Source organism: Bos taurus, chromosome 4 (assembly GCF_002263795.3).
Source record: "Bos taurus isolate L1 Dominette 01449 registration number 42190680 breed Hereford chromosome 4, ARS-UCD2.0, whole genome shotgun sequence".
In the NCBI taxonomy this organism is placed as follows: Eukaryota; Metazoa; Chordata; class Mammalia; order Artiodactyla; family Bovidae; genus Bos; species Bos taurus.
Window position 1 is genome coordinate 89106760 of NC_037331.1, and position 20398 is coordinate 89127157.

Genomic DNA, 20398 nt, shown 5'->3' on the forward strand with positions numbered 1-20398 from the left:
ATAGCAGGATCTAACTACAGTTAGATCCTAGCCTAGGCCTGGAGTTATAATACTCAGAAATATGGTAAAATAAAAATAGCCTGGCTGGCTACAGTCCATAGGGTTGCAAACAAAGTCAGTTACACATCAGGTTTACTACTCCAGGTGTTGAAGTTACATAGATTAAAATTACATGTATTCTGACCTCAGGGAATTTTAAATTCTAATAAAGACAACAAATCTATAAACAGACAGATAAGGCACAAATATACGAAGAAAATGCCCTACTAGAAGTTCATATGGTATGTAATAAGAACGACTCAAATCTGCCTGATGAATCAGAAAAATGCCTGATGCATGTAGGTGTTCATTAAATATTATATGGGAATTGCTGGAGAATTGCTGCATTTACTTCTGAAGAAGTATTAGAGCAGAATTTCCCAGGAAAGCGGCAATGGATTGGCAAAGAGGTACAGAGAAATACACTAGGTTTAAGATGTATCAGCAGTTTAGTACGCCTACAGGGTGGGATGGGAATTGAGGTAGGAGATGAGATTGAAAGTTTGAGGGATAACTGGTAATTAAAGATAGAAGCGGGAGCTACAGGGACTTCTCTGTTAAGCTTCCTTTGGACCTTCAAGGCCAACTTGGCTAAGAACAGAAATCTGTGGGAGGCAGCAAAGCACAGAAGGACCCGAAGGCGTATTTGTCATCCTCTTGGCTCTACAAGGACAGTTCTAATACAGTCTGATAGGATCATGGCTTTATTTTATTTTTAGGGCATATAAATAGTCTTACTCCATTTGTGTGTGTGTGTGTATGTCTTTGTTTTATGTCTATCTCCTGGTACAGGTAAAAATACTGTAAGTTGTCACATTTCACTCATAAAAGTGGCCAAGTTTTTTAAAGCTCTAGTATATCACAATGATGAGGGTAGGGGAACAGATAATTTCATATGCTACTAAAGCATATGCACACTACGATAAGTTTCCTAGAGAGAAACTGGGTAACATTTATTTAATTCTTTGTGCCCCCATAATTACACTTCATCCAGGGGGAGATAAAGTTTATCACAGAGTTACTATGTCAAGAAACAGGAAGTAACTCAGTTTCACTTGTCACTATACTGGGAACCACTATTCCGTGGTTGTTTTCTCATGTATAAAATAGCTTATAATAGTACCAACTTCACAGGATTATTGTGATTATTACATCAGTTAAGATGTAGAAATTAATTAGAATAGTTTCCTATATGCTATAATGTATTAAAACAAGAAATGTTCATGAACACACCACCAATGCTTAAACACATATGTATTCAAACATACATATATATATAATTATTTTTTAAAAGATTATGAATTACTTTTATAAACAGAAAAACATCAATAATAAAAATGATCATCATCCATTGTAATTAAGATCAGTTCATTTACAAAATGAAACTAAAGTTTTCTCTATTGCAAATTAGAGGTGGTCTTCTTTTATTATGTATTGTTATATAAATATTAGATAAAAATAAGACAAAAGTATAAAAGAAATGAAAAAACAAATTTGACTTAAAGCTTCATTCTTTTAAAATACTGTATGTCAAGTTATCTTTACTTGAGTTAAGGATTCCTTCCTTGATTTAGCTGTCAATAGAAGACTTTCACTGTATTTTTATGAAACAAGAGTGACATCCAGAGGCCAAGTCAACAGCAACAATATATAATAAACAGCTTCTTGATTATTATTCAGCTCAAAAATCACACTGGATCTCATTAAGATTGCATGTAGGACTCTAACAAGATGAACAAATGCAAACACTTAAGTTTAATGTATAATTTCAAAATGTCATTCAGTTAAACTTAGATATGTATATGTGTACGTATATAGTTGAATCTGTTACATATATTATATTATATAAAATTTAAAGCAACAATATTTTGATTTTATATGTTCAAGGTTGCCCCTAAAATAAATTTAACAATAATTAATCAGAGAAAGTCAGAAGAAAAAGCTGTATGTTAATAAAACGGTAAAAACATCATACCTTCTATCAAAATTAGACAGTCATTTGAAAGTGGAAGAATACCATTATTTTTCACAAAATGAATAGCTACTTTTCGTTCTCCTTGATCTTTAGTGGTCCAGACCTTTGAATTATATAAGGATGTATTTTGTAGCGTGGTATCTGGGGTTTTGCTTGTACCCTCTTGCAAAATCTTATCCAAATCAATCTCATGTGGCACTTCTTGCCTAAAATCATCAACAATGGAATAACACAAAAACAACTGGTATAAGCTTACAAAGTCAAATTTAACAAATTATCCAATTAAAAGAACATTTATATGCTTATGAATCATCTACTTATTTTAAAATATTGAGATAATTCACTCTGCAGATTAAAGGACTCATTCAATAGAAAGATATTTGATGACATTTCATGGTTAATTTGGAGAAGGCAATGGCCACCCACTCCAGTACTCTTGCCTGGAAAATCCCATGGACAGAGGAGCCTGGTGGGCTGCAGTCCATGGGGTCGCAAAGAGTTGGACACGACTGAGCGACTTCACTTTGACTTTTCCCTTTCATGCATTGGAGAAGGAAATGGCAACCCACTCCAGTGTTCTTGCCTGGAGAATCCCAGGGATGGGGGAGCCTGGTGGGCTGCCGTCTATGGGGTCGCACAGAGTCGGACAGGACTGAAGTAACTTAGCAGCAGCATGGTTAATTAGATCCATATAATAATTACATTAACAACCAGCAATTTCCTTGCCTGGCTCTGTGATACCAAGATTATGTATAATTACTTCTTCACCAAATTGTTCTCCTCTGTAAGGAATGGAAACCTCCCAGTAGGAACCCTATCTTCACTCCAGCTAAACATTCACTTATTATTTAAGTAATTTCACTTTCATAGGGTACCTATTTTATAGACCAGTATTTATTTTGATTCCTTTTAATCTAGAATATATTTTTTTAAATCATATGGCAAAATATGATACAGTAGAAATTACATAATCTGGAATCAAAAGGTCTATTTCCTTTCTTGGTTCTGTCACCAATCAAGTGTGTAACTTTAGGTAAAATCTCTTTAATCTTACTAAATGTTCTACTTTTTTGTGTTGTATTTAATATTTATCTAATTTTACAGCTATGATTGGTCTTTGTTGCTGCACATGGGCTTTCTCTAGTTGTGGGGAGTGGGGGCTACTCTTTGTTGGAGTACATGGGCTTCTCAGGAGATTGCCTCATGGCTCACCTGGTAAAGAATCCGCCTGCAATGAGGGAGACCTGGGTTTGATCCCTGGGTTAGGAAGATCCCCTGGAGAAGGGAACGGATACTCACTCCAGTATTCTGGCCTGCAGAATTCCATGGACCGTATAGTCCATGGGTCACAAAGAGTTGGACACAACTGAGCAACTTTCACTTCACTATGGGCTTCTCACTGAGGTGGCTTCTCTTGCTGAGGAACACAGGCTCTAAGTTGCACAGGCTTCAGTAGTTGTACATGGGCTCAGTACTTGGGGCTTGTGGGCTCCAGAGTATAGGCTCAGTAGTTGTGGTACACAGGCCGAGCTGCCCTGAGGCATGTGGCTACCTCCCGGGCCAGGGGTCAAACCAGTGTCCCTTGCATTACAAGGCAGATTCTTAACCACTGGACTACCAGGAAAGCCCCAAACCTCTTAACCTGTCTGAAATGTTTTCCTCATTTGTTTAAAAAAGGATCATACAGGGTGGCTTTGTTTGGTAAAGTTATATAATTTTACAGAATTTTACCAACTATAATTTGATAATACTTAAAGATCTAAAATCTATACTCATATTCCAACTATTATTTCAAGCCCAAATAGATAAAAAACAACCCCTTGTTTTACAGAAGGAGATCTGATGATTAAAAATCTCCACAAACAGTACTATACCTACATTTCAGAGGGGAAACCATATGTATATTAGTGCACAGAGCACACACACAACATGTCCGAATGACGATGTATATACATGTATTTGTTACATACATAGAGAGAAGATAGTCAAGTTGCATAAATAGAGGAAGAGGGATTAAAAATAATTTTCAGAATATGTCTTGAGCCATAATAAGTACATATATATTCTAATGTTCTATATACTTACTCATTTATATAAAAATTGATGCTTAGAATAAAGATTTTCAGAAACTGAGAAATCCTCAATTATTAACAAAAATTTAAATTATGTTCACTGTATTATAGTTATTAAGCAGGACAGGAATATTTCCAACAAGGTAACAATTAGGAATTTCAACTAACCAGAAATCTTATCCATTTAAGAATTTTAGTTAATAATGGTTTACTTTCAAGATTTTTTTGTTACAAATGAGAAAGTCTGCTTAAATATTTTCATAGTCTGTTACTTGTTTGCATGTATGAGAGCTACTAAATTGAATTTCAGATCTAAAAATAGCACCTACTTTTTTTTACTATTATGAAGAAATATCAAAAGGATTTATCTTTAAGGAATTAGTGTTTTCTCTTAAAAAGATTACCATTCTTTCAAAATACAATAGATTTAAACCATAACTGATTCACTTCCAGGACTTAAACTTATACATAAGAAAATATATATACACAAATTTATGAAATGAAAACTTTGGTTTTATTACAGGAAATACTTACAGTAAATGACATTTTGGACAATAAAGTTTGACAGACTGAAAGAGTCTTCTGGGCTTATATGATCTCAGTTTTGCTCGGATCCGATATTGTTGAGGAGCGTTTTGTTTCAAAATAGCACACAGTGGGGTTTTCTCCAAATATTGATGATCTGTAAGTACTATGAAGAATTTTTGGATTAAGTTAGATAAATCTATAAGGATATCAATATATTCATGATAAGAATCTCCATGAAAAAAATATACAATAAAATCTAAGTTGTATTAACTGTCAACCTTGGTAGCATTTTGCCACATCATCTCTGTCATTTTCTATGTCTCTGTTTATATATATATGTATATATATAAATCTTACAGATACATGATTCACATATACATATATTCACATATTTATATATATATGAATCATTTGATAGTAATTTCCAAACATTATACCCCTTAACCCCTAACTACTTCCGTGTGTATTTTACATGAACAAGAAATTTCATTAATATATTATAATGCAATTTTCAACATCAAAACACTTACCAATGATTATCACTGAATCAACAGATGTTCAAATTTCTCCAACTAGCCCCATAATGCTCCTTTTTTTTTTAAAATTTTATTTTAAAACTTTACATAATTGTATTAGTTTTGCCAAATATCAAAATGAATCCGCCACAGGTATACATGTGTTCCTATTCAGCATTTTATTTTCAGGTCCAGGATCTAATCCTGAACAATGCATTGCATTTATTTCTTCCGTCTCTTTGGAGTCCTTCGGTGTAGAATAGTTCCTAAGATTTTCTTCGTCTTTCAAGACGTTGATATACTGAGAATTTGAGGCTGCTTATTTGGGTGGGTCTGGTTTTTATCATGATCAGACACCAATTATGCATTGCTGGTAGGAATACTACCATGTAAGTGATCCTGTGGCCCTCAGAGCACATGAAGAGCACACGAAGAGGCACGTGGTGTCAGTGTTTTCATTCCTGGGGATGTGAACTTTGCTCAGCTCATTAAGGTGGTGTTCAGTAGGTTTCTCCACTATAACCTTATTATTTCCCCCTCCATAATTAATAAGAAAGCATTTGATAAAATATAAATATCCCAATTTCATCAAATGTTTAGAATCCTGCTAGTTTAGGATCCACCAATGATTGGCAACTTAATAAATTATCATGATTAAAAATGGTGACTTTTTCCCTAACTTGATTATTTCTTTTATGTTTATCAGCTTCCATTCTATTTGAAATAACAATTTTCTATTCAACCTCATTTATTTGTTTTTTTCTTTCTTTACTCTCCATATGGACTAATAGATTCCTACTTTACTCAAGCAGTACTATCTCATCACTAGTAATTTTAATTTTGACACTTAAATTGTACCAGATTTGACACCCTGTCACCATTAACCAGGGGACTTCTCTACTTTATGGCACAATAAGATGTTCCAGAATCATCTTACAATTCTCCTTCCCAATTCTGGAATATGTTATTTCTCCAAGAAGCCCTGGTTGGGGATATTATTTATAAACTAAGATCTGAACACTGCTGCTGCAGCTGCTGCTGCTAAGTCACTTCAGTTGTGTCCGACTCTGTGCAAACCCATAGATGGCAGCCTACCAGGCTCTGCCGTCCCTGGGATTTTCCAGGCAAGAACAGTGGAGTGGATTGCCATTTCCTTCTCCAATGCGTGAAAATGAAAAGTGAAAGTAAAGTCGCTCAGTCGTGTGTGACTCTTCGTGACCCCATGGACTGCAGCCTACCAGGCTCCTATGTCCATGGGATTCTCCAGGCAAGAGTACTGGAGTGGGGTGCCATCGCCTTCTCCGAGGGTCTGAACACTAGGTGTGCTCATTGCTACTGGATGTCATTGTTTCCATTTCCTTTTATCAACAGAGCTGGGGCACATATGCATATGTTTACACCTATACTTACACATATGAGCCTGCATGTGTATGAATATATACATGAGTGAATACATATATACAAACACACACATATATCTATTTCTTTATCTGTCTCTAACACCATGAGTGCATATTAACACCTCCAAATCTAATACAATACCATAAGCTTCTTTCTTCTAGCCCTCTGCCATTTCATAGTTATACATCCTTTCTCCAGTTATGAAAAACTTATGTTTTTATAATAGTATATTACAGAATTTTAATATATTGTGCATATAAATATTTTCTTAATTGTTCTATTTCACCTTAGCTGAAGTAACAGAAGATGGGTATCTGATGAATTGATTATCATTGCTAACATTAAAATTTGGGGGAATATTTTAAGGAGCTCCTTTTTGGGTATACCACTAAATACATAGTGTGGATTGATTAAAACTAATACTATATAAGATATTTTATACTCTCTGCTATGCAGTGGGGCTTATTTTTATAAATATGTCTTTATTTATATGTCTAAATTTATCTATAAAATTTATAGATAAATGATATAAATATATACACTCAATTTAAAAACATATATCTTTCTGGGTTCCATTTTATGCCAGTTAGGATGAGGTAGAGGATTAAAAGATAAATATGGGTATGTTTTTGTTCTCATGGATATACGCTCTCAATATTAGATAGTGCTAAGTGAAAATCGCTCAGTCGTGTCTGACTCTTTGAGACCCCATGGACCATACAGTCCGTGGAATTCTCCAGGCCAGAATACTGGAGTGGGTAGCCGTTCCTTCTCCAGGGATCTTCCCAACCCAGGGATCGAACCCAGGTCTCCCACATTGCAGGCGGATTCTTTACCATCTGAGCCACAAGGGAAGCCCAATGATGAGTTCCCTGATAAATATAAAGACAGACTTCATTATGCTTACTATTGTGTCTCAATTTCAAAGATGAAAATGGTCTTACTTGTAGCTGATAGTTGTTGACATCTTTCAACTTCATATAATGATACTGATCCAGAGCCTATTAGGAAAAAGGAGAGAATTATATTTTAAAATCCATTAAAAGCTCAATGTGGCAATGAAAACTATAAAACATTACTGAGAGAAACTGAAGAAAAGCTAAGTCAATGGAGAAATTTGTTTATAGATTCATGTCATTTGTTCATGGAATGGAAAGTTCAATATTGTTAATAACTGATATTCTTCCCAATTGATTTGTAGATTCAATGCAATCTTAATCAAAATTGCATAGGCTTTATTATAGAGACAAGTGGATTCCATCAATTAAGTGAAAATGGCAAGGAATTTAAAATCTAAACATTTTAAATTTGTTTAGAATCCTAAACAAATACTGAACTGTAGATAATGATATTCATTCACTGAAGTATTTAGAAGGTGTACTTACGTCTGCAAATTACTTTGAAATGCATCAAAAACTAAAATGAATTGATGGATTAAAAAAGATAAAAGACACAGCAAAAGAGTAAAAGGTTAACGGAGAAACTGATGGTGGGAATATGAATGTTGACTGAACAACTGTTTCAACTTTTCTATATGTTTGAAAGTTTTTTTAATGTTGAAAAAGTACACTGTGATGGAAATAAGGGATAGGTAGATAAAATAATAAATTAACTAAATTTAATAGGATGACTTGATGAATGCCATAAAATATAATTTTACTTAAACCAAAGAGCAAAAATAGTGATCACAGCAATACATTTTAGTAATGCTTTCTAAAATGAAGAATTCAAGACTTAAAAAAAAAGTATTCACATTTTGCACTTACATGAGCTTACCACCTTCTATTACATATAATAGTATGTTACATTTTTATAATTTATTATATGAAACATCATATACAAACATATGGATTACTTGTCCTTTAACATCACTAATAAATGGCACAAAGACCCATGGTAAGAGAACCTGCATGGACATCTTAAACTGGCAAACTATAATTTCAAAGAATCTGATTACTTAATATCTGCCATTCTGCATGAAGTGAAACAATGCAAAAGCCTGATTAGTAAACAGATAATAAGAAAATAAGAGAAAAGATGTGCAAAACTGTATTAAAACAGTCTCCCACAAACTGACAAGAAAAAAGAAAAAAAGCCCAACAGAAAATCAGGTAAAGAGTAAGAGCAGACAATTCAAAGAAGTAAAAAGGTTCGATAAATATAAGATTTTTTAAGTTTCCAAGTACTCAGGGAAACTAAATATACCTAAAACCTGCCAAACTGAAAAAAGTACACATATTGTTAAAGCAATACCACTGACAGTATAAGGAAGGGACATGCTATTTGCATTTGAATCCTATGACATTTTGGCATATAATCTGGTGTCATCTACGAAAATAACACGTGTTTACTCTTTGATTCTTCAACCCCACCTTTATGAGTTTATTTTAGAGAAAAAATAAGCTTGAATGTACAACTGTTCAAGGATGTTTATTAAAGCATTATTTGTAAGAGTAAGAAACTGAAAACCACCTGTCTATCAAACAGAAAATGGCTGCATTCATTATATTAGATGGACGTAAAACATAATGCAGCTATGTATACCTGTGATGGGTTCATTTTGATATTTGGCAAAACTAATACAATTATGCAAAGTTTAAAAAAAAAATAAAAAATAAAAGAATGAGTTTGAGTTATATGAATTAGCCCAGAAAGAGGTCTATGATCTATCATTAAAGGAAGCAACCACTATACTAAGGTCTCACTTTTGTGAAAATTTTAAACAGAGGAAAAGATATATATGTTCATATAGAATTATATATATATTTTTATAAACATGAATGGTTTGAAGAAATCATAGTCAACTGTTACCTTTACCTCAGCAAGTGGGCATAAAGGCATGGAAAAGCTACGTAGCTTGATACTGTTGTATATACTACTTCTGTTACTTGAAAATAACTGGAAAAACATTTTAGGAGAAAAGAGATTTCAAAAAGTATAATTATAAATCATACTGGCTCTAAATGATTGGCACCTGAAGTAAATTGGCCTCATAATGGGTGGTTCAAGTTGTCACAGATTAGGCTAAAATGCTCTCATCAAGGTGCTAGGAAATATGAAGAATTTTAAAGCACATAAAATGAAGAAACAAACATGGACAAAATAACCAAATCACCAGCATTTGAATGGCACTGACTTTGCCATCAGTTAATAGTAAGAGAGGTTGGGCAAATTATATGATCCCCATTACTCAAAGCCTCAGTTTCCTTTCTGCAAAAGGGAAGAATAATAGCAACCTCACAGGAGTGCGGTTAGGATTAAATAATGACTGTTAGCATTTATTTAGTGCCTCTCAAGTCACAGATGTTAATTTTAATGCTTATTATTACTGATATAGATAGAGCATAAATATTCATTAAATAGATCATAGTAGGGAAGAAGTTAGGTTGTAGGAAAAAAAAAACATAGGGGATAGAAACATGACATAGATTTTAAAGCTCAAAATGTACAAGCAAATACTGAGACAAAATGGTAAAGGAAAAATTATTACAGATTGAGTAAATTTTTAAAATTTATATTCGAATAGCCATCTATTCAGGTAGATAATAATATAAATATACCATCAATTATCTGCTAATATTTTATAATTAGGTACTTAAATAGCTCAATATAACTGGGAACTCTTAAGATATGTATGATCAAAAAATACTTGGGCTATTGGAAGTAAAGCAGCTAGAAAATAACAAGCAAATTGTTGACTGGGAAATGAATACAGATTTTTAATAAGTATATATATTTTTGTTGTTATTGTTGTTTATTAACTAAAGTTGTGTGGGACTCTTTGCCACATCATGGGCTATAGCCCGCCAGGCTCCTCAGCTCAGTTCAGTAGCTCAGTCATGTCAAACTATTTGTGACCCCATGGACTGCAGCACACTAGGCTTCCCTGTCCATCATCAACTCCTGGAGCTTGCTCAAACTCATGTTCATTAAGTCAGTGATGCCATCCAACCACCTCATCCTCTGTCATCCCCTTCTTCTGCCTTCAATCTTTCTCAGCATCAGGGTCTTTTTCAGTGAGTCAGTTCTTTGCATCAGGTGGCCAAAGTATTGGAGCTTCAGCTTCAGCATCAATCCTCCAATGAGTATTCGGGACTGATTTCCTTTAGGATTTATTGGTTTCATCTCTTGCTGTCCAAGGGACTCTCAGGAATTTCTCTAACACCACAGTTCAAAAGCATCAATTCTTCAGCGCTCAGAGTTCTTTATGGTCCAACTCTCACATCTATACATGACTACTGGTGAAACCATAGCCTTGACCAGACGAACCACTGTTGGCAAAATCATCTCTCTGCTTTTTAATATGCTGTCTAGGTTGGTCTTCTCTCCATGGCATCTGGTCCCATCACTTCATGGCAAATAGATGGAGAAACAGTGGAAACAGTGACAGACTTTATTTTCTTGGGCTCCAAAATCACTGCAGATGGTGACTGCAGCCATGAAATTAAAAGACGCTTGCTCCTTGGAAGGAAAGTTATGACCAACATAGACAGCATATTAAAAAGCAGAGACATTACTTTGCTAACAAATGTTCGTCTAGTCAAAGCTATGGTTTTTCCAGTAGTTACGTATGGATGTGAGAGTTGGACTATAAAGAAAGCTGAGCACAGAAGAACTGATGCTTTTGAACTGTGGTGTTGGAGAAGACTCTTGAGAGTCCCTTTGACTGCAAGGAGATCAAACCAGTCCATCCTAAAGGAAATGAGTCCTGAATATTCATTGATGGGACTGATGCTGAAGCTGAAACTCCAATACTTTGGTCACCTGATGCGAAGAACTGACTCATTTGAAAAGAGCCTGATGCTGGGAAAGATTGAAGGCAGGAGGAGAAGGGGACGACAGAGGATGAGATGGTTGGATGGCATCACCGACTCTATGGACATGAGTTTAAGCAAACTCTGGGAGTTGGCGATGGACAGGGAAGCCTGGCGTGCTGAAATCCATGGGGTCACAAAGAGTTGGACACGACTGAGTGACTGAACTGCACTGTACTGAGGTTGGTCATAGCTTTTCTTCCAAGGAGCAAGAATCTTTTAATTTCATGACTGCAGTCACCATCTGCAGTGATTTTGGAGCCCAAGAAAATAAAGTCTGTCATTGTTTCTCCAGTTTCCTCATCTATTTGACATGAAGTGATAGGACTGGATACCATGATCTTCATTTACTGAATGTTGAGTTTTAAGACAGCTTTTTCACTTTCATCAAGAGGCTCTTAAGATTTTCTTCACTTTCTGCCATAAGAGTGGTGTCATCTGCATATCCGAGGTTATTGATATTTCTCCCAGTAATCTTGATTTCAGCTTGTGCTTCAGTCAGCCTGGCATTTAGCATGATGTACTCTGCATATAAGTTAAATAAGCAGGGTGACAATATACAGCCTTGATGTGCTCCTTTCTCAATTTGGAACCATTCTGTTGTTCCATGTCCAGTTCTAACTGTTGCTTCCTGACATGCATACAGATTTCTCAGGAGGCAGATCAGGTGGTCTCGAATTCCCATCTCTTTAAGAATTTGTTTAGGAAGCATCACTACATAAAAACCTAGCAGATGTGATGGAATTCCAGCTGAGCTATTTCAAATCCTAAAAGATGATGCTGTTAAAATGCTACACTCAATATGCCAGCATATCTGGAAAACTGAGCAGTGGCCACAGGACTGGAAAAGGTCAGTTTTCATTCCAATCCCACTAGGCTCCTTTGTCCATGGGATATTTTCAGGCAAGAATACTGGAGTGGGTTGCCATTTCCTTCTCCAGGGGATCTTTCTGACCCGAGAATTAAACCCATGTCTCCTGCATTTCCTGTATTGGCAGGTGGATTCTTTACCACTGAGTCACCTGCGAAGCCCAATAGGTATATACACACACATAAATGTATGTACATAAATACTAATATAACCCAAATCAAGTAATCCTTACCATTCCAATTTGAAAATGTAACTACATAATTAAGGGAGGAGTACTGTTTTTTTGTATTAGGATACAAAAAGGTTTAGCATGTTTCTTTATAATGAATATCAATTTAACAAAAAAAAAGGAGATAGGGAGATATTAAAAAAGAGAATTTATGTTGATGTAGTAATTTTACTTAACAGAAACTAAACTGGCAGCATCAAAAATCACCCTTAGTTATTAGGGGTATGGAATTAACGGATATACACCACTATATATAAAAACTGGTAAATAACCAGAATTTACTGTATAGCACATGGAACTATATTCAATATCTTGTTAATAACCTATAATGGAAAATAATCTAAAGCTGTACACCTGAAACTAACACAATATTATAAGTCAACTATAGTTAGGTAATTTATTAAAAAACTGTCCTTACTTGAAATGTTTGAAAAGCTGTCCTCTTGCTCTGATTGACATACACCACCAAAACTCTGGTTGGGGGGCAAATGTGCAGATTCTAAAATCCTATAATTGAAAGAATACAACTTTTAATTGCATAAAGCACAGTCAAATAATGGTCAGTTTACCCATAGAAACCAAGAGCTTAGTGAAATTACATGAAAATCTGTGTGCGTTTTTGTGTGTGTACGCATTCTTCAGTAGGTCTATAGCTTTCATCAGATTATCAGGAGGTTCCAAGAGACTCTAAAATTTAAAAATTATCTAGAAAGATAAAAGTGAAATAGTGGGATCATGAAATATTACAAATAAGCTGGGTATATAATACATGTCATTCTAAGAACAATCTCACTCTAGACTCAAGCAATGAAATACTATATGGCTATATTCTGCAATCTAAGAAATAAAGTAGGAAAACTGATATAAGGTTATTAAAATAGCTAATTTCATTGATGTTAAAGTCATCTTGATTTAAATATGTTAAAACAGAAAATAGTTATGTCATTTTAATTTACTGAACAGGATATTTTGTATATCTCTTTGAAAATATGCAGAAGACTTTTTATTTCCCCAGAGTATAGGTCAAAGAGTTTCTACACACAATGACTAATAGGAATACTTCATGGAAAAGGGAAGTACAAGTATAGCAGGATTTAAGGTACTACTCACTTTCTGGGCACACCTGAAAGTTTTAAAAATATGACACCATGAAATAATTCTGCTACCTATTTTCTTAGGTATACATACTTTAGAAAGGCAGTATTTTTTCCATGGAGGACCAAGTACGTTTGGCATTCTAGGTATATATATATCAAGTTTTCCAAACTTTAGCTAAGCTCCAGTTTCCACTGTTTGTTTCCATACTTAGAGAAGGTAAAAAATGGTAGAACATAAAGTGCAAAGAGTAAAGGTAGGAAAGAATATAAGTAAATGTTAGAAAACTAAGGACTATAAACTCAGCTCTGCTACTGTTTAGCTATTTGAACTCACGATCACTTGATTTGTTTCATTTGGTTCAGCTATTTTTAAAAAATGGATAATGGCACAAAAGGCTCTAAGAATCAATTACAAGGGACTCATTAGATTCCCCAGAGAAGGCAACGGCACCCCACTCCAGTACTCTTGCCTGGAAAATCCCATGGATGGAGGAGCCTGGTGGGCTGCAGTCCATGCGGTCACTAGGAGTTGGACACGACTGAGCGACTTCACTTTCACTTTTCACTTTCACGCATTGGAGAAGGAAATGGCAACCCACTCCAGTGTTCTTGCCTGGAGAATCCCAGGGACGGGGGAGCCTGGTGGGCTGCTATCTCTGGGGTCGCACAGAGTCAGACACGACTGAAGCGACTTAGCAATAGCAGCATTAGATTCCCTCTCCTCACCTCAGAACTACATTTTCTTAGAAATCAGCTTAATTAATACCTTATTTACAATTTCTGGATAGGTATATAATAGGCTTACTTTTTCAGCTGATCCACATCGGAGTTATTTTCAGGCAAGACTCTGATTCCCCGACCATAACTTGTGCCTCCATGAAGATGAAACTCTAGGGCTAAAGACGTTGCCAGGTTCTCTGAACTGACTGACTGAAGTTTGGTATGGAGGCTATAAATTCTAAGGAAGCTTCCAACCTAAAAGCAGATGGTTTGTTATTTAGAAAATGGAGAAAATGAAAAAAAAAAATCTCTGATTCAATATTTAACAACTAATATGGGGTACAGACCAATAACCAGGGGTGTTGACCCATCAGAAAGGGAACTGGTATGCTACACTGATGTATACTCAATATCAGCCCCAAGGACACCATATAGAAACCAAAATGTGTGTATGTATACATACATATGCATGTATAGATACGTATTATGCATTTTTTTCAAATCTAAAGGCACATTTTCATTTTGGGGATATTAAGACATGAAATACGATTGAGTCTTAGCTTTAGTAAAATATAGTAGCTGAGAAACCTATTACCTAAATCAAATTCAAGCCCCCTATTTGATTAGGTTGTTGAAAATAACCTGCTTTAGCTAATTTAAGATATATCACTGATAGCTGGCCCACTCAGTTGTGTTTGACTCTTTGCTACTCCATGGGCTGCAGTCCACCATGCTAATCTGTCCATGGGATTTCTCAGGCAAGAATTATGGAGTGGGCTGCCATTTCCTACTCCAGAGAATCTTCTTAACCAGGGATCAAATTCATGTCTCCTGCATTGCCAGGTGGATTCTTTACCATTAAGCCCACTGGGAAGCCCAATTTCAGGTAACATTTAATTAAATATGACAACTAAAACACTCTCATTATGAGACTACTAGAATAGTTTTAAATGTGTTATTATATCAAAATAATAAACTTCCTCTATTCCACAAGAATTCACCTGCCAGTTCAAGAGATGCAAGAGCCAGGGGTTCAATCCCTGGGTTGGGAAGATCTCCTGGAGTAGGAAATGGGAACCCACTCCAGTATTCTTGCCTGAGAAATCCCATGGAAAGAGAAGCCTGGTGGGCTACAGTTCATGGGGTCTCAAAGAGTCTGATACAACTGAACAACTCTGAATGCAGCACACATTCCACAAGTTTGATGGAAAGAAAACATTTGTAAAAACAATTTCTGTCAGGACACCATAATGTGAAACAGACTCTGTGAGTTCAAATGTAGAATTAAACCAAATATATTTTTGAATTAAATGTCCTATTGTAAATTTTAGATGTTGTGCCAAACTTAATCTTAAAAATTTAACTCAGATGACCATTATATCTACTACTGTGGGCAAGAATGCCTTAGAAGAAATGGAATAGCCATTACAGTAAACAAAAGAATCTGAAATGCAATACTTTGATGCAATCTCAAAAACAACAGAATGACCTCTGTTTGTTTTTAAGGCAAACCATTCAATATCACAGTAATCCAAGTCTATGCCCCAACTAGTAATGCTGAAGAAGCTGAAGTTGAATGGTTCTATTAAGACCTACAAGACCTTCTAGAACTAACACCCAAAAAAGATGTCCTTTTCATTATAGGGGACTGAAATGGAAAAGTAGGAAGTCAAGAGATAACTGGAATAACAGGGAAATTTGGCCTTGGAGTACAAAACGAAGCAGGACAAAGGCTAACAGAATTTTGCCAAGAGAACACACTGGTCTTAGCAAACACCCTCTTCCAACAACACAAGAGAAGACTCTACACACTGATATCACCAGATGGTCAACACCAAAATCAAGATGCATCCTTTGCAGCCAAAGATGGAGAACCTCTATACAGTCAGCAAAAACAAGACCGGGAGCTGACTGTGGCTCAGATTATGAACTTCTTATTGGCAAATTCAGACTTAAATTGAAGAAAGTAGGGAAAACCACTAGACCATTCAGGTATAACCTAAATCAAATCCCTTATGATTATACAGTGGTAGTGAGAAACAGATTCCCAGGATTAGATCTGATAGACTGCTTGAAGATCTATGGATGGAGGTTCGTGACACTATATAAGAGGCAGTGATCAAGACCATCCCCAATAAAAAGAAATGCAAAAAGGCAAAATGGTTGTCTGAGGAAGCTTTACAAATAGCTGAGAAAAGAAGAGAAGCTAAAGGCAAAGGAGAAAAGGAAAGATACACCCATCTGAATGCAGAGTTACAAAGAATAGCAAGGAGAGATAAGAATGCCCTCCTCAGTGATCAATGCAAAGAAATAGAGGGAAATAATAGAATGGGAAAGACTAGAGATCTCTTCAAGAAAACTAGAGATACCAAGGGAACATTTCATGCAAAGATGGACTCAATAAAGGACAGAAATGGTATGGACCTAACAGAAGCAGAAGATATTAAGAAGAGGTGGCAAGAATACACAGAAGAACTGTACAAAAAGGATCTTCATGACACAGATAACCATGATGGTGTGATCACTGGACTAGAGCCAGACAACCTGGAATGTGAAGTCAAGTGGGCCTTAGGAAGCATGACTACAAACAAAGCTAATGGAAGTGATGGAATTCCAGTTGAACTATTTCAAATCCTGAAAGATGATGCTATGAAAGTGCTGCACTCAATATGCCAGCAAATTTGGAAAACTCAGCAGTGGCCACAAGACTGAACATGGTAGTTTTCATTCTAATCCCAAAGGAAGGCAATGCCAAAGAATGCTCAAACTACTGCACAACTGCACTCATCTCACATGCTAGCAAAGTAATGCTAAAAATTCTCCAAGCCATGCTTCAACAGTACATAAACTGTGAACTTCCAGATGTTCAAGCTGGATTTAGAAAAGGCAGAGGAACCAGAGATCAAATTGACAACAACCGCTGGATCATGGAAAAAGCAAGAGAGTTCTAGAAAAACATCTACTTCTGCTTTATTGATTATGCCAAAGCCTTTGACTGTGTGGATCACAATAAACTGTGGAAAATTCTAAAATAGATGGGAATACTAGACCACCTGACCTGACTCCTGAGAAATCTGTATGCAGGTCAAGCAGCAACAGTTAGAACTGGACATGGAACAACAGACTGGTTCCAAATAGGGAAAGGAATCTGTCAAGGCTATATCTTGTCACCCTGCTTATTTAACTTATATGTAGAGTACTACATGCGAAATGCTGGACTGGATGAAGCATAAACTGAAATGAAGATTACCGGGAGAAATATCAATAACCTCAGATATGCAGATGATACCCTTATGGCAGAAAGCGAAGAAGTTAAGAGCCTCTTGATGAAAGTGAAAGAGGATGGTGAAAAAGTTGACTTAAAACTCAACATTCAGCAAAACTAAGATCACGGCATCCGGTGCCACTACTTCATGGGCAAATAGATGAGGAAACAATGGAAATAGTGACAGACTTTATTATTTGGGGTTCCAAAATCACTGCAGATGGTGACTGCAGCCATGAAATTAAAAGACACTTGTTCCTTGCAAGAAAAGCTATGACCAACCTAGACAGCATATTAAAAAGCAGAGACATTACTTTGCCAATAAAGGTCCATCTAGTCAAAACTATGGTTTTTCCAGTAGTCATGTAAGAAAGCTGAATGCTGAAGAATGGATGCTTTTGAACTGTGATGTGGAGAAGTCTCTTGAGAGTCCTTTGGACTGTTACGAGATCAAACCAGTCCATCCTAAAGGAAATCAGTCCTGAATATTCATTGGAAGGACTGATGCTCTAGCTGAAGCTACAGTACTTTGGCCACCTGATGCCAAGAACTGACTTATTTGAAAAGACTCTCATGCTGGGAAAGATTGAAGGCAGGAGGAAAAGGGGACGACAGAGGATGAGACGGTTTGATGGCATCACCGATTCTATGGAAATGAGTTTGATCCAGCTCCAGGAGTTGCTTATGGACAAGGAAGCCTGGCATGCTGCAGTTCACAAGATCACAAAGAGTCAGACATGACTGAGCGACTGAACTGAGTCCTAAAAATACCTTTAATATACAGTATTTGATATTCTCTTAAGAAGACTTAAAAAGAGACACATACAGAATATTATTAAAGAAACTGACTTCTACTGAAGGAAGAAGCTGTATAACCTAAATCACATTTATTATAAATCAATTTCCCACCTCTGCTTATTATTGTCTCAGTTCATTGTATTTCTTGTCATCACTCTGGATTTGATAGGAGAGAAACGGTGGGGGAAAGAAAAGGAGGGGGAAATCCGTACTCCTTGAGCTACTTCTTCATTCTCAAGGATACTTTTCCCAAATAATCACACGTTTTATAAAGAGGTAAAGCATTTATTCTTTTCTTCCCTGACTTCTAACACTGACAGAACAGCAGGGGAGCAGGGAAAATAAACTCAAGAAGAAAAACACAAAAGGAAAAATAAAAAAAAGGATAACAAATTGATTTTCCTCATGGTCTCCAAAGTAAAGTAAAAAGAAAATATAAAATTTATTTCTATTTATGCACTTCTATCTCATTCTTTTTGAACATTTATTATTCTATAATTCTTTTTAATATACTCAATATACTAGAACAGTATTTGTATGTAATCTACAAAGTACTTAAGGCCAGACCCAGGTGAAAGATACCATATGCAGAAGTGAAAAGTTTCAAAATATAATGATAATTTCCTAATTAATTACTCTCTAAAATTAATGCAATTTCTGTCAAAATCCCCAGTGCCTTTCCTGAAACTGTAAAAATTGATCTGAAAGTGAACAGTTAAGTTAGTTTTGAAGACTGAACTGGGAGTGAGGGCTTAACCTATGAAGTTTCATTTAAAAATAAAGGTATAAAAATTAAGACAGGCTGGTATTAATGGAGACACATGTATGATCATGGATAAATCTTAGAAATATAATGCAAAAGGAGAAAAGCAATTTATAGAATGATAAATAACTATATGCATTTTTCAGAAAAAATTCATAAAATAAAAGCATACTAAAAATGGTTGTACATACCTAAATGTTAGGATAAATAAAAAAGGATATTGGGAAGCAAAAAATTAGGATAGGCAGAAGTACAAAGAAGGTTCCACACACAGAGTTTCATTTCTTAAAGTTAAAAATACCTAAAATAAGTGTGCAAAACATTTATAAATATTAAGTTTGGGTGACAGACACATGGATGTTCGTTTGTCTCTACTACTGCATTTCATAATTAAACAAAATAATATTTTAAAGATCAAGAGAGAATTTATATATACATAGGCTATAAAAATGACAAGTTGCTATTTCCAGAAATTCCTTCTGGAGGCAGCATTGTATTTTTTTAAGCTTGCTAAATATACTATAAAATATGCCCGATGTGCTGTTAAAATAGACAAATACATAATAAATAGTCTTGTTGTTAATGTGGTAAGATTCCAAAAATACAGGTGAGGGAATCATAATCCCAAAATTATAAAACATATGTCTAAACGTTGTTATAAAAGTCCATTTTAATACATAAACAAAAAAAGCAAACAAACTAGCTATTAAGAAATTATTATTCCTTTTTAAATAATTTAAATATTCCCTATAAACTTTCAAAACTTTCCCTTTAGGTTTAACATTTTTAATAACCTGTATATGTCTGAAAATAATCAAACTATAGTTCTTGGGTCACTGAATGCCAAACATACTAACTAGGTATATTTTATAATTATTTTTAAATTGTGTCAGAATAAGCCTGGGGATTGAAAATACCCTGCTTTTGTTTATAGACAAAATGTTTGAAATGTCATTATGTGTGTGTGTATTAAATGTTTAGGGAATGTGAAATCTTACTTAAAAAGCAAATTTTCAGAAAAATGTTAAAAACGTTACAGCTAAAAAACTTAAGCTGTAAAATGTACAGAGAATTCAATTATGTCATACTTTATAACTGCCTTAATTGTTCTTTATTAAATAAAATAAAAACCACATTTTTCCTGTTCCTACTCAACAAAAATACATGCATTCCATGCATTTCATTATAGATATGCAACTTTAACCAGTTTTCTTCAAGTGCTGATAAGAATTCATTGGCTATCAGTATCATTCGACTCGGGATTTCTTAATTTAGTATGAAATGGTTGGAGTTTACCTCAGAACAAATAAA

At 35.2% G+C, this 20398-nt stretch overlaps 1 protein-coding gene across 11 annotated transcripts in view; it reads right to left on the bottom strand.

The window, feature by feature from the left end:
- Positions 1-20398, bottom strand: part of POT1 (protection of telomeres 1) — a 98351-nt gene that overhangs the window by 14544 nt on the left and 63409 nt on the right. For all 11 annotated transcript variants that reach the window (XM_005205670.5, XM_015470412.3, XM_024991139.2 and 8 more), the window contains 5 exons: positions 14347-14516; positions 12863-12951; positions 7475-7531; positions 4621-4777; positions 2015-2220 (listed from right to left, as the gene is read on the bottom strand). In XM_005205670.5, coding sequence (XP_005205727.2) covers positions 2015-2220; positions 4621-4777; positions 7475-7531; positions 12863-12951; positions 14347-14516 — 679 coding nt within the window. The remainder of the gene's footprint in view (positions 1-2014; positions 2221-4620; positions 4778-7474; positions 7532-12862; positions 12952-14346; positions 14517-20398) is intronic.